The sequence below is a fragment of the Vicugna pacos genome, chromosome 4 (assembly GCF_048564905.1).
Source record: "Vicugna pacos chromosome 4, VicPac4, whole genome shotgun sequence".
Classification (NCBI taxonomy): domain Eukaryota; kingdom Metazoa; phylum Chordata; class Mammalia; order Artiodactyla; family Camelidae; genus Vicugna; species Vicugna pacos.
In genome coordinates, this window is record NC_132990.1 from 29,946,264 (window position 1) to 29,971,408 (window position 25,145).

General features: G+C 36.7%; 1 protein-coding gene across 35 annotated transcripts in view; it reads left to right on the forward strand.

The window, feature by feature from the left end:
• The window catches only part of PTPRD (protein tyrosine phosphatase receptor type D), a 1,865,527-nt gene that overhangs the window by 1,756,990 nt on the left and 83,392 nt on the right, over positions 1-25,145 (forward strand). For 34 of the 35 annotated variants that reach the window (XM_072959433.1, XM_072959445.1, XM_072959436.1 and 31 more), the window contains one exon: positions 4,566-4,663. In XM_072959433.1, coding sequence (XP_072815534.1) covers positions 4,566-4,663 — 98 coding nt within the window. Of the gene's footprint in view, positions 1-4,016; positions 4,059-4,565; positions 4,664-25,145 lie in introns of all 35 variants that reach the window. The other variant, XM_072959461.1, reaches the window with a different exon arrangement.

Consider the following 25,145-nt stretch of genomic DNA (forward strand, 5'->3'; position numbering starts at 1 on the left):
ATTTTAAAGTTGCATGTCTTCTAAGGACACCACCATGAGGTTCCCGGCACAAATATGTTCCCTATTAAAAGTCGTCATCATGTTTCTTCCTCCAGTCTAAGGCAGATTTCAGGGACTACATCTGTCATTTTTCATGTTGACAGTGTATATTGTGGCTATCATAGCTTCAAAGTGAAAAACTGCTCAGATACACTGTGTGCCTTTAAAATACATTTATGTTGTGCATTTGTAGTTTTGAACTGATGAGGTCATGACCCTGGCAAGTCCTCATCAGCTGTGAGCTGTACTTTAACTTCTTTGCTGCTAATAGTGGCTAAAGCACTAAAGCTTGCTAATGGAGATCACAGTAGATTCAACGATATCACCAGGAGAAAGCTCATCTCATTCTCATAAACTCTGATATGATTTGTGAATGAAAAAAATGAATCTACAAGCCCCCCAAAACATGCCCATAGGACTGAGACTCATTACTAGGGAACTTTAAAAGTATCAATGTCCGGTTACCATACCCAGGGTATTCTGAGTTAAATGGTCAGGTGTGCAGCCTAGAAAGAAGGAATTTTAAGTCACTTCAAAAGGTGCTAATGGTGCTAATGTGAAAATATTCTTCAAATAAAAATGCTGGTTTGCAGACTGTGAGCAATGGCCAGGTTGCCAAAGACTGAAAAGATACTATAGTTTGATCAAGTTCATAGTTTTCTTAGATTTCTCATTCAGATTTTAACATGCTTAATTATAACCTATCAAGTTTTTTTCCATACTGGACAATAAAGAAGTTTTAAGGGAATTATGTAACAGTATTTTGCAGTAGGTCCTTGGCGATTATTTCTGATATAAGCTCAAGAATTTCACGTTAAGTAATAAATGCTGGAGAGAGTGTAGAGAAAAGGGAACTCTCGGAGTACACTCTTGATGGGAATGTAAATCAGTGCAGTCACTATGGAAAATAGTATGGAGATTCCTTTAAAAAATAAAAATAGAGTTACTGAATGATCCAGCAATCCCACTCCAGGCATATATGGAGAGACAACTCTAACTGGTAAGATGCATGCACCCCAGGGTTCATAGCAGCACTATTTATAATAGCCAAGACATGGAAGCAACCTAAACCTCTACTGACAGAGGAATGAATAAAGAAGATGTGGAATGTGTGTGTGTGTGTGTACACACACACAATGGAATACTGCTCAGCCATTAAAAAGAATAAAATAATGCCATTTGCAGCAACATAGATGGACCTAGAGATTATCACATTAAGTGAAATAACTCAGAGAAATACAAATATCATATGATATCACTTACATGTAGAATCTAAAATATGACACAAGAACTTATTTGCAAAACAGGAGCGGACTCACAGCCATAGAAAAGAAACCTACAGTGACCAAAGGGGAAGAGGGGGTGTGAAAATTAGGAGTTTGGAATTAGCACTATAAACTACTATATATAAACTAAATAAACAACAAGGTCCTACTATCTGACACAGGGACTGATATTTAATATCGTCTAATAAATAAGCGTAAGGGAAAAGAAAATGAAAAAGAATATATATACATATATATATATATATACACACATACCTACCTGAATCACTTTGCTCTATACTGGAAAATAACACAACACTGAAAATAAACTATACTTAAATTAAAAAGCAATAATAAAAATAAATAAGTAAGAGTTTCATGTTTAGAGGACTTTCATCCCAGGTTTATTCTTTAGCATATTTTTTACATTAACATTTATACATTTCGAATAATGATATAATTTGGTTAGCTAAAGAAAACTATATTAAAGTTACTTCAAAAAGTTGGCAGTTCAGCTGCATTTTCTATCTTATAGAATGTAAATACTCCCCACCTCTCTAAGAAAAAACATATTAACTTTTAAAACCTTTATATAAGAACTACATCCAGGAGACCCTTCTCTGCTCAGAAATCCTATCTGCTTGAAGTAGAAAGGAGTTACAAAGAAGGAAGTGACTCCAGAATTTATTTAGCGCCACATTTTTATTTTACAGATAAAGACGTTTAGGTGCTTGATAACAAGAGATCTGTCCCTATTAGTAGATGGCAGAAGTAGAATTCATATTTGGCATACTAGTTCAGGATTTCTTCTCCTGTACAATCAGATTCCCACAAGCTTTCCTCCCTTTTCTATGAAACATCAGTTCTGCCATTTTTACTTGTCCTAGAACTTTGGTGTAATACTGACAAGTCTTAAATACTAACTCTTAAATGCCATGGTATCTTTGTATGTGACATATACATGTCCTGCATTAGAATGTAATGGATTACTGCAGTTTTACTGGGATTTCTCTGTTAACTAGTTTCCAAAGTAACACTTCCAGACCATGTGCCAGTGCATGCCAGAAGTAAATTATGCATCTTTGGTTGATTATGATGGTCTTATACTATTGTTATACTAATACTTTTCCCATCTCCAACTGGCTTTACTTTTTGCAGCTTTGAGCAGTAATTCAGTCCCCTACGCCTCCCTGATTGGCTCAGTGTCTTCCCTCTCTAGCCAAACCACCACTCAGTCCATATATGATAATAACTCTCTCCCACGATTCGCTCGAAAAGGTCTAAACATCTTTGTCTCTATTATTTTCTCTGTTAAAGCACTGTATTGGATGTCCACATCATCCCATTTCCAGATAAGCCTAGAGTCTTCTGTGCATTTCCATTTCCATTCTTGTCATTGGGGGTGCCTCATCTGGATAAGATCACTTTAGATCACTGTCAGCCACCTACTCTTTCCACAGAATGTAAATGAGTTCAATTCTACCATCTATTGGGAAAAGTTCCAGAAATGGGTTCCAACATTTAGCTCCAAATGTATAATTATATCACCAACAAAGAGTTTCGACTTTCAAGCCGACTCATTTTTATTGAATCTTCCATTAAGACTTTAGCTGACTAGAAGCAGACTTTCATAACCATAAATGCTAAATACCACGTATCACACACAACACAGCACTAAAATAATTGTTTGGAACAAGCAAAGCAGTTTTTTACTTAACTTACCAAACCATCGATAATTTGGCATTTGAGATAAAGGAGCTCACTGGGTGACTTTCAATAATGGCACAATTTCTAAAATGCCCATAAAGTAATTAGATGTTGTACTGATGTAATGGTCACATCGCACAGCTTAAAAACCTCAAGAGTCCCAGAGACAGCAAAATGTCTACATGGCTTCCAGTTTGAGCCCCTCCCTCATTCTTTTTCTACTTCAGAGGCTTCCCTAGGGGCATGCTAGTTCAGATTTTTCTAGTCAGCTGGAATTCGCATCCATCTTATAAGACATGAGTCAGCAATGCTCTCTCATGGTGCTCTTGAAAATTTTTCAGAAAGAAAGAAAATGCAGATCATACGAAAAGTGAGAAACCATTGGAAAGACACAGGAATCACCATAATTAGTGGTGGATTATTTTTAGTAGAATCTGTGACTCTAATACATCCTCAGCTGGCGGACTGAACTAAGATGCACCACCCCCTGTCACTGCTCTCTTTTTGCACCTTCTTTTTCCTTCTTACACCATTTGCTCCCTTTCCTGCTTCATTTCCCATTAGTAGACAAAGATGTTTACACCTGAAGTAGATTGTAGGATTGCTAGGGGTTGACTAATGGGGACCTGGGGCAAAATACCACAAATTGTCAGCGTGGCCATTGACAAATGTCCAGGAGAAGGCTGCAACCCCAACCTCTACAATCTGCTACTAGTGGAAGCATTTTTGAAACTCAGTTTGGTGTCTGGTTTTTGTCATCAGTGATTATCGTCTATAAGCTGTGCTGCATGTCATTCTTTGTGTACATGTTTGCATGTGAATGTCAGTCATCTACAGGTTTGTGAAATTTTAAAGCGATCTTAATCTAGTCACAATGTATGTGAATCCTGTAAAAACCTGCAGCATTTTTATTAGTCCTTTAAAAAACTATCAGACGATCCATTTCATTTTTTTTAACAAATTCATTCTATTTTTATTTTATTTACACCATCATTTCCTTTGCAGGTTCAGATGATTCCGGTTACCCTGGTAACCTTCATTCTTCAAGTTAGTTTTCCTTGATTACGCATAAGTCACTTTATGTTTCCTATCAAGCTACTACTCTTTCCCTTTTAGGCCTTTCTCAGTGTTGTTTTCTTAGTTCACTTTACACCATTTAATTCCACACAATTTCCATTTCACACAGTGCAGGAGAAGGAGTTTGAAATGACATAACAGTCATTACTCAAAGCAGAAGTTGACATCAAGCCTGACTGTCAGTTTTCTCTGCTAGCTAACCGCATTGATTCGTAGCACAGTAACGCTTTCTTTCACACTAGGAATGTTGTTAGTTTGGGGATTATGCTTGGTGACTTTTCATTTGGCTACAAAATTCGTCCTTCCAGAGCATGTCCTGCTTTGAGTAACCAAACTATCTGCCTGCTTCCTCACATTAAACATCTTTACTACTCACGTCTTTTCAGGCCATTTCTAACTATACTATTCTCTGTATTTTGGAGTAGTTAGCGTCATTTACATTTGTTTTCAAGTGTCTCTATTCTTCCCTTTCAATAGGTATGGCTAGCCATCCTCCAATACCTATCCTGGAACTCGCAGATCACATTGAAAGGTTGAAAGCAAATGACAACTTGAAGTTTTCCCAGGAATACGAGGTAATTCAGTGTGTTTATACTTGACTGTACTTTCAAGAATCGTCCCCCTCTTCTTTTTGACCACACTCTTAAAAACTAACTCATCAGTTCTTTTTCTTTTAAATATGACTCTGCATCTGATACAAGAGTTTCTAACGAATAACCAACTTAAAACTCCCTGTACATTTAACTTAGTGGTTGCACATTTAAAGGTGCTGAATTCTTTACATTCATTCAGCATAACTTAATGAAGTTGATTCCTCTTTTCTGGTTTCAAGTTCATAGAATATACTGAATGGATAAGCTTCTGAGGATACTATGTGCCAAATACAGTGATCTATGGTGAGAATCCTCATTGAAAAAGAGACAGTATAGGGAATAAGCAGATTTCTTGATATTTGTCAGTTTTGCATAGCCTGAAAAATATAATTATTAAGTACATATTCATGATTTGACCCTTCAGTCTAAAATAATGTTAGAGCTAATATTAAGGTATTATGTTCCCAGAAGGTTGCCTATTTTTGAAGCAAAAATGGTGACTTGAATGGTATCTTAAAATTTCAGAATCCTTAATGGTTTTGTGTCAATTCTTGATGAAAGGCAATGAAAAATCTTTATATATGTGGAGGCATTTAGGATATTGTGGTGTTTATCAAGCAGAAAGCTGTAACACTGGCTATTTCTGGTATTCCTCAGAAACAGGGACCTATAGTGAAACCAATTCATACATAATGATAACTGGACCATCATTTTTCTTTTAGATCAAGTTTACCTTAGCATAAGATTAAAATATCCAAATAAAAGCTTATGGTTGTGCCAAGTAACGAAACGTTGTTTGAAACAGTCCAAATTTCTACCACAAAGTTTCTACTGATTTACTTAATTGAGGTCTTAAAGCATTCCTGTTAACCTCTTTTGGTTTCTGTTCTATCAACTGAAATGAGGCTAATGCACTGGATGATCCCTCAGTCTCTACCATTTTGCCCTATCACATTCAGTTAGAAACTTTAAGAGGAACCCTAACTCAGGTGTCTACAGGGATATCAGCTTTATGAAGGAACTCCCTATAACAGAACATGAAGCAAAGAGGCCTGTGGCAATCTGGATATTTACTTTGTAAAGTCTTTAAGTCTTCCAGTTTTGATTATGTTAAATCACTGTGCTGGCTAAGCAAAACACATCTTTAGCCCTGTGTGCCTTCACCCTCAGGAGCTGGATAACCTTTTATTCAATTTACATACTCTAACAACTTGGTCAGATATTTGATAGAACACAAAAGGGATCTTGTTAGCTCATTGGTTAAGTTACAAGTTCCTTTATTCTGTTCCAAGCATTTGGGGGAACATTTTCAACTTTAGGAAACTCACAGTGGATAGTGAACTGTCTTGTTTTCGAAATAGTCTGCTTCTTATGTCTTTCCTGTTCTTCCTCTTAGTCATAAAGGCTGTTTTTAAGTTTTGCAGTATTCTTTAAAACAGTTTCTGTAGTTTATGGTTTGAGGCTGAAAATTGAATTTTAAAAACAAAACAGGGCATATGACGAATGCCATTTGGGGCAACATAAAAACTCATAGTGAAGAGTTCTCACCAACCAGAATCTTGTCACTAACCAGAATCTTTCATCCCTCCTATCTGCTGTTTATTATTATCCTGAGTCTTCTTAGCATTCTTCTGTGATATTTTCTTCATGGCCCCACTGTAATACTTTGAGATTATGAATGATATGACAGGTCACAAAAAATTAAAATGCAATAAATAGCTCATCCTGTTAGTAAGCTGTTAATTCACTCTTTACCCTTATGACTTCAAATCACTGACAGTATTTGTAATCATTCAAGCAACCTCAGTTTTGTGCATTGACTACAATAACTGGCCTCCTTTAAATACAGATTTTCTCCCGAAATGCTACATGTAAAGATACTCTAATGATACTCATTTAGCCATTAGGTTAGAAGTGCTCCTTGAAAGTAGTTAGGAACTGCATGCTGGCAGCGCTACCATTAAGAAGTCCCCCAGTAGCCGTTGACATGATAGCCCACACTGACTTCACATTTATCATGATGATGATCTGTGATTAAAGCTCTCTGGGCATGAATTGACTCTACTGTGCTTTAACAGCCATGAAGGGGGTATTTAAGTGTTGTACTTATCTGTGATAACAGGGTAAAGACCTCTACATAATATTTTGGGCCATGAAGCAACACACTGGGGGGGAAAATTTTTTTTTACATTATTATCTTCCATATAAATTTGAATAGATTTTTCACCAGCTTTCAATGAAAAAAATGGAGGAAAGACAAGTCACATTCAAACATGTAATTATTTTGGCATAATCACTATGGATGAATGTTTACTAAGATCTCCCAAGACGGGTGATGCTAAATTTATTATTCTGATTCTAAGACTAAAACAGAAGTTATAGCCATTAAACCTATTTGCACTGATCCTGAGGTCAGAACAGGAGGAAGTAGGTTTAAATTGCAGCAGAGTATTATTAGATTATGTGAGAGGTTTCCTTTAAAGAAAATGGGACTCTGACATCAGGTTCAATGACAGCTAGAAGAAGGAATCTGAGAAATTAGTATAACTCTGTCTTGAAGGTCTTTACAAATACTTTGTTTTTATTTTCTGCTGTAAGACTGAAAAGTCCTACTAGAATTTAAGTAGCCAGAATTTGAGGATGGCATCTAGAATGCAGGGAACAAAGTCGTCCTTAAAGCTAGTATCAATGTCCAAATCAGTACACCAGGCTGGTGAATGTTTAGACTGATTTAGAGAAAATGTAGGTCTTGCCAAATTAAGTCTGAGCTAATGCCTATATATGGATTATCTGGAAGCTTAATTGAAATTCAAATTCCTGGTTCCAACTTCAGAAATTCTGGTTCAGTACTTCAGCCAAGGCTATTAGAAATGTCCATTTTATTTCTTTTTCCCCAGTTTTATTGAGACATAATTGAAATTTAACATTGTATTAGTTTAAGTCATACAGTGTAATGATTTGATATCTGTATAATGCAAAATGATTACCATAATAAATTTAGTTAAAGTCTATCACCACAGATAGTTATAATTCTTTTTTCTTGTGGTTAAGAACTCGTAAGATCTACTCTCTTAGCAACTTTCACATATACAACACAGTATGGTTAACTACAGTCACCATGTTGTATACTACATCCCCAGGACTTATTTATCTTATACAGTTAACCCTTGAATAACATAGGTTTGAACTGCACAAGTCCACCTATACATGGACATTTTTCAGTAGTAAATGCCAAATATAAATTATGTGTGTATTAACTCCTGCATTGTTCAAGGGTCAATTGTAAATGGAAGCTTTTACTTCTTGACCATGCTCACTCCCTTCCTACATCCTCCACCCTAAGCCTCTGGCAGCCACAGATACCTTCTGTCAGTTTTTGTTTTTGTTTTTTTTTCCCCCTGATGCCACGTAAATGAGGTCATACAGTATTTGTCTTTTTCTGTCTGGCTTACTGTATTCAGCATAGTGCCTATGTCCTCAAGGTCCATTCATGTTGTTCCAAATGGCAGAATTTTCTTCTTTTTTAAGATTAAAATAATATCGTGTACTAATAATATAATATACATTTTCTGTACCCATTTATCCATCTATGGGCACTTAGGTTGTTTCTATGTCTTGGTTATTATACATAATACTGCAGTGAACATGGGAGTTGCAGACATATTTTTGAGATAGTGATTTCATTTCCTTTGGATATATATCCAGAAGTAGAATTACCAGATCATATGGTAGTTCTATTTTCAATTTTTTGAGTAAACTACATACTGTTTTCCATAGTAGCTACACAAATTTACTTTCCTACCAATAGTGCACAAGAGTTCCTTGTTCTCCACATCCTTAACCAGCACTTAATTCTCATCTTTTTGATGGCAGCCATTCTAACAGGTGTGAGGTGCTCTCTCATTGTCTTTGATTTGCATTTCTCTGATGATCAGTGATGCTGAACACCTTTTTATGTACCTACTGGAAATGGAAAACTGTCTATTTGGTTCCTCTGACCATTTTTAAATCAGACTGCGTTTTTGCTATTGAGCTATATGAGTTCTTTATATATTTTGGATACTAACTCCTTATTAGATACAAGATTTGAAAATATTTTCTGCCAGGGAATGTCCTTTTTAACAGAGCATGTCAGGTGACTTTGATACATGTGCTATGAAGACTGCAATTTGAGAAACATTATTGGTTTAGGGTACTATATTACAGAGCATGACCCTCCAATCTTCATTTCACCATTTTCTGAGATGGCAAATGTACATGGATTTATTTAACAGGCACTGAAGTCAGCATTATTGTTATACTATCACAGGCATGAGTCGTATTTACATTAGATTGGCTATAGTAAGTAACCTACAGCCCCTAGACTTTGCGTAAGGAAAACCAGAGAGTTTATTATAAATCACCTACTATAAATGTATTTATTATAAATTATTTACTTATATAGAGCCAAAGGCCACCCATGCAGGTGTGCTACAAGAACTGTTATCTGAAGGAAGTCAAGACATAGAAAGACAAATGCCGTATGATATCACTTGTATGTGGGATCTAAAAAAAGAATACAACTGAACTTATTTACAGAACAGTAACAGACTCACAGACACAGAAAACACACTTACAGTGAAGGAGAAAGGAGATGGGGAGCTAAATTAGGAGTTTGGGATTAACAGATACAACCTACTATAAATAAACAACAGGGACCTACTGTGTAGCACAGAGAACCATGTTCAGTATCTTATAATATCCTATAATGGAAAAGAATCTGAAAAAGAATATACATATATGTGTATGTTTATCTGAATCACTTTGCTGTATCCCATAAACTAACAATATTTCAACAAAAAAAGTTTAAAAATTTAAAAAAATAGAGAACAGTTATCTGATACAGGAACACTATAGAGATTTCCCAGCATCCTCTCTGAAACACTCATCTTTGTGTTTTTCTCTGGGCTGCCTTCATTCTTTCCCCTGTATAGGCCAGCTTCTTCTGTTTCCCTCACCCACATGCAGGAAATATGTCCTTTGATCATATCTTCTTTCACATAAAGTCCCCCTAAAGAAAGAGACAAAATGTGTCTTGCCAGTAAGATTCCAAATGCCAAAGAACAAACTCTGAACTTCAGCTGACTCATTTTGTTGTGGAGACACATTAGGATGTAGTTGCTAACAGTCCACCTCTATAGATCTGGCTCCTGCCTTGAAGAGGAGGTTACTTCTGAGCTGGAGGATGAACCAGTAAATATCCACCACACTGACACAGAAAAGTACCACGCTAAGTGCTGGAAAGAATATCAAAGTTACAAGGAACCTTAATTTCCAGGATGTCTAAGTAGGCAAAGTTAGATATATAACTCCCCACCCCAACCCCACCCAAAAAAATAGTAAGAAGAACACCTAGAAGCTAATCCTAAGTACTAACGCAATGCTGTTGGGATTCAATAAAGGTCAGAGCAGAGTGAGATGAAAAACCAGGAAAAGCCATAACGAAAATGTGGTGCTGGTGGTTAACTAGGAAGGAAAGAAGTGAGGAGCATTTTGTCAGGGGGACAATGTGCTCGCAATACATTACAGATTTTATACCTTTGTTGTCTAGGTTGAGAAAATAACCCTCCCGACTTTTAAACATAGTTACAACAGCACATTTTCTTCCAGGGTCCTAAAAGCTGACTTAAAAATTACTGTTTGGACCACAGTCCTACTTGCCGTGGCAGTTACACAGACATGAGTAGTCATCAAACCTCTGGTTTCAGATTCGTCATCACTAGCTCTTTTAGTAGTAGTATCCTAAACATATATATTTAACTACTGCTATATCCAGTATCTTGTAATAAATTATAATGGAAAAGAATCTGAAAAAGAATGTATATATGTATAACTGATTCACGTTGCTATATACCTGAAACACAGCATTGTAAATATACTTCAATAAAACAATTTCATGCAATTAAAGCTAAAGTAATCTGAAGAACAGTCCTTTTGTTGCTATAGGAGACAGGTGAGAAACTGTGAGTCACACAAGGTCTATAAGGAGGACACCTTTGACCTATTTCGTTCCCACCACAAAGCCCGGTCCCAGCATCTTTGCTGCCATCTGTGGAGGTGTATTGTCTTTAACCTCAGTGTCTACGTGTCTTCCAATATTTAGCATCCAGATGTGCTGAGAATTTCTTCCTGTACTCATGACAACACTCTCACATCTCCAGTCTGTGCAGATGATAATGAGCCTCTTATCTGAAACATTCCAGATAACAGTGCCCTGTCTTTCCATTTTAATGACCGCATGTATGTGGCACCTTTATCCAATAAGCTAAAATCTTCACAACACTGGTCAGGTACATAAAGGGAAAAGATCTGCTATTTCCTCATGAATAAATGAATCAAGACACTGCCAATATATAGAGAGACATTAAAAAAATTCTTAGATCATATTTTAAATGTTTAGAGCTTCAACAGACCTCAAGCAAGGATCATGTAGTTTAACCATCTCATCTTAGAAGTAAAGAACAAGAGATTCAGGAAGGAGTTGACTTGTTCAAGGTCACACACCTAGTATGGGCTGAACCAGATCACAAATTCATGCCTTTCTGTTCTCAGAAGAACAGTTAACTCACCTGCTCTAGACACCAAAATATTTTACTCTTTCTTAGTATGTGTTGATTATAGAGTCCAGAAACCTAAGTCTTCAACTAGACCAATATTTATACTAAAAATTTCTGTGAAAATGTAATAGTCACCAATTTGCATTGCATGATTCTCCCTGGGAAAACCCAGTGAACCCGGTGGTTTTCCTATGACACGCTAAGGACGCATTTCTTTTCTCCACAGACAGTTTCTTCATTCCCAATGGTAAACACTATTTCATCATGGAAGGGAAAAAAACTGTCATCAAAGCAATGACCACAGAAGAGAACATTTCTATTTTCCCTAGGCAAAGGCTTTTGGTGTGTGCCAGAGTACATTTGCAGGCATAAAGCCATCACTGTTGATGTTTCATAAACCTCCAAGCATTCATAATGCAAAACCACTTGTCATATCTGCTTTCAATTAATTTATAATTTATGTGTAAACTCATGAGGCTGGACATGCATTGGAGCATTACATAGATGCAGACAGCAAACCAAACACACACACACACACACACAAACAAACTCCTCTCACTTTTTTGCTAGCTTTGAATGCCTAATTTTTTTTCTTCAAAGTAGCTCCTGCCTTCCTGAAGTGAGAAAGTTGACAACAGAAATCTGTTTTCATCTTTTATGTGGAGTTGACAAGTGGAGTAGACCAGGAAAAAGCCTCCATTTTACAATATTTTTGACACAAGCCACAAGAGATAGTCTTTTGTTGTTGTTGTTTTTTGAACAAATATGGTGGTCTGTGTAATGGAATGAGAAAACTGAGTGATTTTATGAAATAAAAAGTAGTAACAACCTTTTCATATCTGGTGGGATAAGCCAGGTAACTGCCTTTTGGAGAGATGAATAGCTAAGTTTACTGAAGTCCCGAGGTGGAAGGCCCCGATACGCTAGGGTTAGGGGTGAGAGGTGGGAATCATTACTATTGTCCTGAAGAATATAGCAGTTCTCCTGCTGCAGATTGGGTCCAAAGCACCCTGCCTTCCACTCAAGGTCTTGTCCTCACTGAATTAACAGTGGGGACTGTGTGACACAGTGGCCTTGAGTCAGACTGCCTGAGTGTGGTCCCTGGCTCAAGTTATATGACCTTAAGCAAATAACAACCTCTCTGTATTTTACTTTCTTCATCCCTAAAAAGAAAGTAATCACAGTACTTCCCTCGTAGATAATTAAACTTAAATACATATAAAATGTTTATCAGGGTCCCTGATATAAGTGCTCAGTTTTCTTAGTAGCTATTATTTTGTCAAAAAGATGCCAATTATAACATGTACATCAATTCCAGAGATGTTCAAACGTTAAATATATATATATATATATATATATATATATGTTTTAGAATCAGTGAAACCCTCACCTCTTCCCATTCCTGTCATTGGTCAGACCCCTAGGGCTTTGCTGAACTCAGTATGGATGGACGGACAGACAGACAGACAGATAGATAGATAGATAGATAGAGGCAGAACAAAAGAAAACTTGCTAGTTTAAACCAACACAATTGGCACTATGTTGCCCTTTCTTCTATTCATTTCCTGTGTTCGAATAGAAGCTTCTCCTGGTCAGGTGTTATGCCTTCTCTGTGTGTTGTGGCCACATGGCAGCCAGCTCACCACTGGGCGCACAGCAGGTGATTAACCAAAGAGTGTGTCGGGATCGATTTCTAACTGAATTTACAGTTCACTGAAACTCTTGTTGTGATCAGCATTAGTAGTAGGAACAACAGGGGCAAACAGAATAAAAAGGGTCTTCCTGTTAAAAGAGCTGCTTTTCTCATCCCCACCTGATCTACCAGCAAGTTGAAGCCTTACTTTCAGACCCTTTTCTCTCAGAAAGTTGGCTGTTATTATCTTTAGACAGTATAGAAGTGAATACATTTTAATGCAGTCCCCTCAGATTTAACTCAAACGTACCTACTGATTAAACTCCCAGTGCAGTTTTTTACATTAAAGATGGGTCTCCCAGCTGGCAATCTGAGAAGATGGTTTCTCTGTTCGTAGCTAAGGACTGGCCTCATCAAATAAGATAGAAAGGTACAGAGAGTCCCTTCCCGGCTGCCGGCCATTCTGCATCTTGTAAACAGATCTTATAGGACACAAAGACACAGCAGCTCACCTTAGAAGAAATGTTGCATCCAAAACCAGGGTGTGCATCTGTATGTTTATAGTCTTTTGTTCTTTCTGAATTTTCTGTGGCTGTTAGAACTCAAACTGCAAACAAATTCTCAAGTTTCAAAGCTTATTTTTGTTCGGAGTTTTCTAATGTTCTCAGACCTGCTTTTTTTTTTTTTTAATCTCAAACATTTTCCTCACCAAGGTTAAACTCGTTTTTTTATACTTTAACTTCTTATTTTTCCTTCTGGGACTCAAAATGGCATATTGGGGGAAAGGAATCTCATACACCTTGAGTTTTCTGTTTCTTAATCCTTGTTCTCACACAAGTTCACCCTAACTAACTGGCCCTTAACCATCACTGGACATTGTCCAAATTGTCTTTCCACCTGCTCCCATGTGGAGCCCAAGGCTCTCAGGAAACAATCCTCAATTGTCTCTAGTTCCAAAGCAAACTTTCAACTTCAAAGAGACTATAAGCAAGAACTAAGAAAGAGGCCACTGTTTGAGTTTTATTTTGACTTTAAAATGAATTTGGGGTTTTAGGCCAGAGTGATAAGTGTACACTTAGATACAATAATAAATGCTGGAAAGAACCTTGAAATAAGAGAAAACAAGGTTCATATTTTGACTCTGCCAATTAGTAGCTTTGCTGCTTGACCCTGAACCAGTTACTCCACCTCTCATGGCCTTGGATCTCTCTTATTTAAGGTGAGAATATTAGTATCTGCTCATAGGGTTGCTATGAAGATGAATATGTTAGGCACCTGGCCTTGAGCCTTTCTGTATAAAGCAAGCACGCAGTAAACAGAAGTGGCCCTTGACATTGTGAACTAAGAATTCATGACCTACCTGTTAAGTCACTTAACACTGAATTTGCTTCACTGCTCATTTTATGTGCTGTAACACATGCTTCTTCCTCCAGAAAGCAGCTCTATGAAACCAATTAGGAGATGGTGAGCTATGGTTATTATGTCTGCAAAGTTCTAGTATTTTGTTTGTAATAGAACTTCTGGAAATTAAATCCCCATTAAGTATCCAGAAAATTTTTCACTGATGAGTAAAACCTGACCTTGTGTCCCTGCTCTGAATTTGAATGCTGCTAGACAAACTGTTTAACTCCTCCATCTTAGTTTCCTCATTTATAAACGGAGCAATTTGCCTTTGTCTACTTGACAGACACCTCTGGAAAATAAAAAATGATCAACAAACTAGCTCTGCCATGGTTGAGTCCATAGTCTCTAAGGAAAACCAGAAATAAGAACCAATGATTAGAAAACAAAGTGGGTGGTACTGGGAGTGAGGCTTAAGAATGGGCAGTACTGAGGAGAGACTTCCCAGAGCTCATGTTGGTTGAGTCACTGAAGTTGCTAGAAATCCAAGACCAGAGGCCAAGGGGGATACATGTGCAGAGGCCTGGACATGAGGAATGTGCTGTGTCCCTGTCACTGTGATGTCAGGGCCCTGCTGCTCAGAAGTGAAGTGGAAAAGGTGATTCCACCCTTGAAAGGCCATGCTGAGTCTGTGCTGGGTGATCTCAAAAGTTTGCTCAAGTCATGGGAAAGATCTCCTGTCTCTAGTCCTAAAGCTGCAAACACCTTGGGGACCAAATAAACACATCTATGTCTCTATGACTTGTGAGTATAGCTTTTGGGGAGAATTAGAACAATGCTGCATCAGGGAACTGGAGCAAGGTATGTCTTTACATATTTATTTTAAATGGTAGTGGCAGTGTTATTTGCCATGGTTTTTCTACTGTGGGTGAACAGTTTGGCATTCTATTTGAACAGTAGTTGTGGAGCACACACTGAGTTGGAGAGTTATAAAAAGCATTAGGACATTGCATGAACTTGTGGATTTAGCAAAGCCTTGGGAAACAGTAGTTTTTCAGTCATCACAGAAGTAGCAACTGGAGTATCTGGCTTTAACTAATGAGTTCTCTCATGCTGCATAATGAGAACTGCACTCTTTCTCACTTGCTGAGTAAGTTTCCTTAATGGTGGGCATTCATCAGTCATCCAGACTCCAGTGAGAGGCTCATGGAGATCCTTGGGTTAGTTTATTCTCTCTCTCTCTGTCCCCTTCCTTCTCTCTTTCACCCTTCCCCTCTCTCCCTGTCTCCAACCTTCCCCTCTGCCAGTTTGCAGAATATTTCTTTCTACCTTCTATGGTATTAAGCTGCATAACATTTTAATATGATGATGATAATACCTAGCCTTTTACATGGCTTCACAGTCTAGAAAAGTACTTTGCAGAGATAATGACAAACATTTGTGTAGAAAATATGTCAGGCACTCTTCACAATGTGTTACATATACTGACTCATTCCTTGCTTCCTCGTTGGTACTATTAGTATGTCCATGTTACAGAAGAGGGTACTGAACTGAAGAAATGCTAAGTACCTTGTCCAACTTGTCACATGGCTAGTAAGTGGCAGAGCTTGGAAATGAACCCACATGGCTTATTGTCAGGGACATATACTTACCACAAGAAACAGCTCTCTCTGACGGCTGATTTCCTTCTACAACCATTTTCATTATGATCTTAAAGTAAGACAAGTTTTTATGTCATTTTCTATTAAATTGGTTGTTTTTTCTGATCCAAAATAAGGCCTATTGGCCCAAATTTCTGATTGGTATAATTATATAACTTTTTTTTTTTCCAATACCATGGACAGTCTTTGAACAACAACAAAGGAGCTGGTTTTCTCTGGGAAAGAACTCTCATACCAGCCATTCCCTTCATGTTCTTTGTATTTCATCAAAAATTAGAAAATTTGTAGATGATGAAAAGTTATAGTTTACACCTGAAAACACCCAGTTAGCACCCCAACTTGAACCTTGTTGAACAGAGAATGATATACTCAATAGTTTGGTATAGAAATCATCAGTTGGCCAGCTTGACTCCGTAACTTTTCCTATACTATAGTGACTGCATTAGTCTTCTGATCTTGACCAGCTCGCCAGGAATAAAGTGGAGAGAGGAAGCAAAACCTAACATTTGAAGGATTGGAAGGTATAAAGACCCTAGTCTTAACTCTTACAGATAGCTGGTACTGATTTGCTTCCTGTCTTGACATACTAAGCTGCAGAAGAATCTACTTACTTCTGTAATCCTGGAGATTAAAAAAAATGAAGGAATATACTAGCAAAATGTTCTCTTAGCCTATCCCCAGTCCAATTCCAACTTCATTTAGATAAAACCCATGACGAAAGGAAAACTTGTTCCTACAGTAAATCAGGCTTCACAAATCTATTAAAATGATGTAAAGTGACATTTACCCTTAAGATTGTTGAAACATTCTTCCATATATGCAAAATCTTTTAATTTTCTGTAATTTAACTTTGTATAGGAGCTGCTGAATGATGTAAAAAGATAGATGCTGTTACTTCACAGTCAGAAGTTTGACCTATTTCAGGACAGCAGGAGTGTATAAATGCCTTGCCTACTTATACTTATTTCCATTCGCTTCAGGGATTATTGTTACTGTTTTGTGTTTTAGCTCCAGGTTTTGTTTCTGTTAAAGAGAACAGTATGTCAAGTGGCCTGTAACTTTAAGAGGTTGACTGATGAGGGAGAAGCTTGGCATCACATTGATGCTTGCACTGGGGGACCTTTCTAGATTCTAACCCTAGAAGTTGGTTTCTCTGATTGTTGTAAAACACAATTAAAAGTAGGTATTATAAAGAGGAGGTTCTGATGCCAGGTTTCCCTTTGTGTTTTCTCATTGTGGTCATGCCCCACCCCTACCCTGCAGGCTTAGGTCCAATCTCTTCTGTTAGTCTTCTGCAACTCAGGAGTGCGGGCATGGCTCAAGTGATTGAGAAACCATAATTAGTGCAGTTAATGAACATTGAAATGCTGCCTCCCTTTGTATTAAGAGATGTTAGGGTGCCTTATTAGTAGGTAGAACTTGGTCTCATCTTCCCCCCACAGTAATTAATTGACTTCGTCATCAGTTGAGACACAAGGAGAATAAAAATTCTCAGCCTAAACACTGGAGTTGGTGGGTGTTGCTGTGCAACTGGGCATTGATTTCCTTTTTTGTTCCTTTTTTATCCCTTTCATATTGATCCTTCCTGTAACAGCTCAAGGAATCGCCTATTACCTTAAAACAAAACAAAACAAAACACTGTCTTATGAAGTTTGAGAAGCTTGAATCCAGTGTCACAAAGTTTACACTGAGAATTAAATTTGAGGATTTCCAAAAATCATCAAATTTAGTCCACCCCTGTTGTTTTACCAAAGAGAAGACAGTTTCCTGGAGGTTAAATGATGTCACTAAAGTCACTCAGTCAGTTTCTCACCTAACATTATGAAACAGCTGATGTTCTCTTGGAAGACTCTTTAGATAAAAACAGACTGATGAGTAAATAGAAATAGTGTCTGAAAATAAAACTGTAGTAATATATGTTCAAGTCAGGTTACCTTGAAACATCAAAGGAGTTTTCCTTTCATATCCATATGAGAACCCAAATTATAAACAGTGCTAGAAATGTAGGTAGCTATCAAGGTTTGTGATAAAAGAGGTGATTTTTATTGATTGAAAGAAAATGGTTTCAGGCAAAAAAGTAAATGTATGTGAAATATTTTGTGTTTTTCTTTATCGTTTTATTGAGATATAATTCATGTATTATAAAGTATACCACTTTAAAGTGTACAATTTGCTGGATATAATTTATATTTGAGTATTAAATGATTAATCATTTAGTAATAAAAAAGAATCAAGAACACTAGGTTTTCTTCCCCCCAACATTTTTATGAAGATTTTTACTTCTTTTAATTTGTATTACACTTAAACACCTGATGGAGGGAGATCATGGTATAGTGGAGTTGTTTGAAATAGAGTCAGAGTCTGGGGGAAGCTCGAGTAAAAGGCCGATATTAAGGTGAGACAAGCACCTGTGACTGTGTATGTGTCAGATTTGATTTACTCTCTGCTGTGCTTGAATCCATGATATTGTGAGGGATCACAGTCTTCATTGTTTTACTTGTTTGTCTTCCACTAGAATTGAAGCCTCCTCAGGGCAGCGAATGTATCGTATTTATTGGGGTATCCCTGTGACTAGCAGGTTAATATTCAGGTATTTACCTGTGACTAGCATGATAAGTGTTTCTGGAATGAATGCAGGATTAAGTGTAAAAAATGAAACAGGAATATGGTTTGCTCTTCTCAAGCATAATCACACAATATCAAGGTGGATATCATATACCAAGTCATGAACAGAGCTGCTCCATTAGGTTGTAACATTGCTGCACTGCAGCACAGGTCCTGTGGGGACAGAGGGGCAGCAACTTCATGGGCAATGGTCTTCTATCTGTGTAGGTGGAGAATCCACCTTTGGCTTTCCTTGATGGACCCCCCTACCCTGGACAATATATTAGTTGGACAGTTAAGGAGATGCAAGTGTCTGACAGTGATTTTGTACACAGATAGGGAAGCCATTCGTTCCCGACTGAAATAAAGCAGAAGAAAGCTGGTTGCAGAACTCACTTTTCTTACGTTCTGTGTCTGAGAGAAAAATAATCTGTAGTATTCATATCTCAAGGCCAGTTCTGTGGGGGAATATCATCTTTCCTCAAAGCTGAAAATCTGCCAGCAAATTTCACAAAGACTAGTAGTTTCAGTATTTCTCTCTCTCTAGTTTTATCGTAAACATATTTGCATGAAAAGAGCATCTTTGTTTCCTTAAGACTTCATCTGCTCTTGCTACTCATTTGCTCTTGAAAAGGGATATAATCTTTTTGTTTTTGATCTATAATCATTCCTACAGCAAACAATTGTGATGCCACAAACCGAGGATTACAGTTTTCCTTAGAGAATAAATAAAGGAACTCTGTGACACAAAGCTGCTCTTTTCTTCCAAATATCTCTGAGAACAATGGAAGAACAGTTCTAAAGATACTAGCCATTTCTAAAAAAATTTTCCAAACACATGAACGACTGTTTCTTTTGAGGTCTGTTTCCTCTTCTACCTTTATATTCCGTTCATCTCATACTACAGACATTTACTGAGTTCTTGCTATGTACCAGGTATTTTCCTAAAGTCTGGGGATATAAAGCTGAGGAATACAGAATCCTCACCCTTCAATTCTAAGCCTAAAGTCATTCATCTTTTTTTAGCCAAATTTTAGGCCATAGCTGCAATAACTGCATTTTCTTGGGAATTCTAGTAACATGAAGCTATGAGTTTTACTCCAGTGAAATAGGACTTAGATTAACCAAAAAAGACAACAATCCACCATGTGAGTAATGTTGAGTTTTTTTGGTTTTCTAACATTCAGTACATTCAGGGATTTAGAAATCCAGTTAGAGTGCTAGCAGCTATCTAAAACTATTTTTCAAAGTCTGTATTTGCTAATTTCTTAGAATGAAAAATATCCTGTAAACTCTAAACTAAAATGGACCCATTTTAGAGGAAACATTTTTTCTTATACTGTGTTACTTGAATGTACTTAAATAAGATTAAGGAACAGAATTTGTTCTGTATTATGTTTCCGTGACAGAACTTTTTAATGTTTCTCTAAGCTGGGGAGCAGTTATCAAGCATAGTGTTGTGTGTTATAATTTTAATTAGAATTCCTTAACGGGAGACATACGCCTCTAGAAAGTAGTACAAAATGTTAAAATATCATATACATTTTTTCTTCCCTTATTATAAATCAATGGTTAACCTGCTTATATTTTATTATCTATATTGCAAAAGAGGGTGTATCTTTCAGAACATATCTTTTGTCTGTAACTTTACCCATATTGCTATTTATACAATTCTTTAGCCCCTTTGTATTTCGTCTGCTCTCTAAACTATCAAAGCACACCCTCAAGTTGGAGTAAATAAGAGTTATGCTGTGCTATAAAAAAGTAGGGTCTATAGTAGTTTTCTTAATATTTTAAATAAAATCACATACAATTTTTTCTTTTCAAGAATAAAGCTACATTTACTTTTGTTGGATAAACTGAGATTTTCAATGTTGAGAAAAATGGAGCTGTTTTTACAGTGACATTATTTGTGAACAGACATATACAGATCCCCTAGAAAGGACATATCATCTCAAACTCTTCCAATACGGGGTATGAGAAGGGATATATTTATTCCTCTAACATACTGTGTGCCTTGTTTAAATTGTGCAATTTTTTGAACCATAGCTTATCCAATGGGCAATTTTCAGTGGTCTTGATAAGCAACATAGATTGCTGTAAAGTCAATTTATTTACAGCTATCAGCTTTAAGGGGGAAGATAATCTGAAGAAGACATCAGTCTGTTACCTTCAGTTTAAAACATTTTTAAGACTCAGCATTATAAATTAGGGTCAAAATGTAATAACAAAAGAAATGAGTTTCCCAGTTTCACAAGATTTTCACAGAAGTTGAGGCAAAAGTCTAAAATATTTAAAAGTGTATCAGTGTATTTTACTTGCACCTGTCCTGGGCTATCCATTTTACACACTACAAAGATACACTGTATTTCTTTCAGAAACTTAGTAGTAGAGGTGGAGAAATAAGAAACTATTACATGAAAAGACAAGTTACAATAGTATTTCAACAACTTTAAAAGAAGAAATGCTATAAGGCTAAACATAGCTAATTGTCAAACGGATGGCCCATGCTGTAGTGTACAGTGATGGTACACGTGAAAGTACTCTGGGGAGATCTCCAGGCAGGAAGGGACTGGAACCATGAGATTTGAGCTGCACTTTAAAGAAAGGTAGGATGTAAAAAAACAGAAATCCTAACAAAGTTCTCTCCATCCAAGAAGTATCCCAACGTGAAAGAGTCACAATTGAAAACCACTGACATGGATGGAGAAAAGCAGAGCCAAGGGCTGGAATTTGGGTCATTCACCAGGACTGATTTTAACCAATTCAACATTTTTATTGAGATGGTGCTCACACTGAGGAGCACAACATGGCAATCCCTGACTCTGAAGAACTTTAAGTCAGTACAAGAAACAACAGTGTAAAATAATATGAAACACAGGTAGAAACGACACTATAGGCATTCAAAAACTAATAATCCAAAGAATTCAATAAGCTGTTTCAAAAAGAACTCCAACTAGTCTTTAGAGTTTCAGTGTTCACACATTTCTGTGTTTGGATTTCAGTTACTATTCTACTTCTGTTCCTATACACGTAATTGTGAGCATTCCATCGTATGTGGCTTAATGTCTACTGCATCCCCTTAGCATAAACATGTCTCTTTCACTGCCAACCTACATTTTGAGCCTCTGGTTGTCTCTCTTACGGTGGTTAACAGAATGCTTGAGACAAGGATGGTAATATAGGATGCCAACTGCCATAATGGTTTTGTGTCCAGATGTAGTAAACTGTGGTTATGTGGTAATGCAATCCAGTTCTTTGTAATGATCGATTTATTAAAGACAAGCTTTCAGAAGGATTGTACCAGAAATCCTATGAAAGTGCCATCCATTAAAACTATTAGTGCAGTCTTGTTGTGCATGAGTGACTGGTGTCTCACCTCTGCCAGTACTATGCTATCCTTTGCCTTACTGTGGCTGTTCATTTCCAAGGAATGAATAGGTATATCAGCTTTCTTTCCTACATAATTTATTGAGTGGTGTGTGTGTCTGTTTGTGTATCAGACACAGAAGGAAAAGAGGGCATGACTGGGAGGGTAGAAATCAGAGATTGAAATCCCGTGTTTCTATGTTCTTATCTATATAGGTAATGATTTAAGATTTTTTAAAAATTTCATTAGAATTGTTTTAAAATCTGACTATGTAGAAAGCTACAGCTTAAAAACAAGCTTTTTCAGAAAAATGTGGAAGTGCAAAGTCCTGTAGGATGAAATGTATCATTAAAGCAAACTGAAAGATATATCTGGTGTTTATTGTTTACTGTGCATAGTTTTAAAATAAGGAAGTCAATTTTATGATGGAATTTATGATTAAATTAAAAGTTATACATGCATTAGAGTAATTAGAGTATAGCAGTTAAGAGCTCAGACTTCAGAGTCACATCCCAGCTCCAGTTCTTTATGGACTGCTAGGGGGATGGGAAGTGTCTTAACTCCTCTAAGCCGTAATAAAGACTTAACAATATCTACCTAAAGTTGTTTTAAGAATCTTCAGATTCGGTGTATAACAGTGATGCTCTAATCTAATCATTATTAACAATATCAGAAGTTCTTTAACCTGATTACTTCTCAGTACCTTTCTTTGATGAAGTCAGAGGGAGACAACCTGTTCTTATGTTGGCCCTGTCAGTGTTTTTTCTTGGTCATAAATCTACACTGAGCTTTAGCTCCATAGATGACCATAGAAGCCAATTACAAAACTTGACATGGATTTCACAAAATACCCTCCAGAGCACTAAGTCCCATCATCTGCCTACTCTGCTGCTAACATAAGAGGAAGTCAAATGCACAATTGTGAAGAATGTCTTTCAACTCCCTTTTCCTCCCGTTTTGGATGTAGCACAGTGTTTACAAATAGAAAAAATAAAGAAGAAAACAAAATATTAAAATAATTATTGTTAAAAGATAAACAAGCATATTCAAAATTTGAAGAGTTTATTTGAGCCAAAATTTATTCGAACAGGGCAGTATCTAACCCAAAGTGGTTAGGAATACCCTGCAGGACAGAAGCTGAGGAGAGATATACAGAGGAAGTATGGAAGCAAAGTAAGGTAATTGACTGGCTATAGCTTAAAGACTAGTTGGCTGTGTCTGACTGGTTTTCCTTAGCATTTTGATTTCATAACCTTGTAGCATTTAGAAACTTAGATTTTGGTTTGCTTATGTCAGCAACCACTGTGTTAGTGCCACCTCAATCTATTAGCCTCCTTGCTTAATTAATTTAACATTATCAGTCCCCATTTCCAAGAGATAAGTGCTGGTAGCACTGATATATAAATCAATATAAAAACCTAGAATATATACATCTATACATGTATATATGTACATCTATATCCATGTCTGCAGTGTATATAAATGTGTATGTTTTAGCAGCAGCGCTGCTTCATAGTTTTTTTTAACTTAAGAGTAAAAGTGGACATCCTTACATCACTAGATACAGAGTAATCTCAATAGTATCATACTTTTTTGAGTAAGTCATTAAACAGTCTATTATATTAAAGCTACTTCTCATTTTTTCATTGTTGTAAATGATTCTACAACAGTTGTCCTATATTTGTCCAGTAGAAAAACATGTTTTTCACTTCCAAGGCACTTAAGCAGTTTAGTATCTGACAGAATATCTGAATTTTAATCCTTGGAGATGATAAATCAGCGACTAGCTCAGTTTGAAGAAGGTGTACAGTGGAGTGAATGTGAGTCAATTGGGGAAGGCAAAGCGATCCCAAGCCAGGCCTCCAGATGATGAAAGCACTCTAGTAAGGTCACTTTACTCCAGAACCTGACCCTTAGTTATGTAGACTTTTGAGTCGTGATTGGTTTCTAGGGACCTCACTGTCATTAGCTGTGTGATCTTAATGGCCATGTCATCAAGCTGTGATGACTGGATATCACCATGTTTCTAAGAGGACCCGAAAGTCATGGTCATCCTCTCTGATCCTCCATTTTCTATGTGTCTATGACTTATTTCCTCTCCCCTTGATTGACATAGTATTTTTTTAAAAGTATGTTAATGCAGGCAGATTTTTTAAAGATACATTTTAACATAATACTTTAGAACATATTAAATTTGAAGACATATGTGATGGCTGAATTGTATAATACTCAAACAGTAGTATAGGTCTGTCATTCCATTTACAGAACATTAAACAAAAGAAGGACATTATACCTAATTATACCTATTTTCACTAAGTTGAAAAATATAAAATAATATATTAGACACAAAATATTGAAGATTATATAGAACGATCAGTGTATAAAATCAGTTCCTTAACTTTGTGCTTTTATTCACAACTGAACACACATCCAACCAGTTTGTGCCTCATCACATTCCTTCCATCCTCCACCCCTTCACCATGCCCCAACAAGAGTAAATCATAGGGTCAGACCACGCACCTTCTCTCATTCCAGTTTTCATATCCTACTCTTATGAGCAGTGTAGATAAGTGGAGTAGGCGTTGTTCAGCAGAAATTACTATCTTTTCTTTTCTCCTCTCACCCAGTGTGATAGAGTTTGAATGGGAACCTACTAAGCAGAATCTGCCATCTGTCTCTGTCTTGTTCTCTTTCCATATATACATATTCCCCTGGCTGTGATGGTTATGATGCTGTATCATGAAGCTCACCAACATCCCAAGATATGGATGTGGATATGAACAACAGCCTGCTCTAGCCTTATAATTTACTGCCCAAACTGGGGCATTATGAGAGTAAAAAATGATCCTATTAATAATTAAACTGGACAGCAGGTGTAAACTAGGATATAAGGCATCCCTAACTCAAACCTGTGTTCACACATAACTCAGTGGGTGGAGGCATCTATCGTATCTTTTAGTGATAACTTTGCATCAGATGTCTTACCCATTTTATTTCACTCAATATTTTGGGGTCTATACAGATGTGTCAACATTTACAAAGAGTGGTGTGGAATTAATGCACTCATCTTGTTAATTCAGTGCCAAATACCAGGGCACTTTCATTCATAGAAAAGAAAGGATGCTATTGTGAATTACTCAATTAAATGCTGCACATTGATTGCATTTAATAATTTTGTTACTTATAGATGATTATCTTTATAAATATTGCAGTTACTTTCTACCAATTAACTTTATCTCTTTAATCAGAGCAATTAATA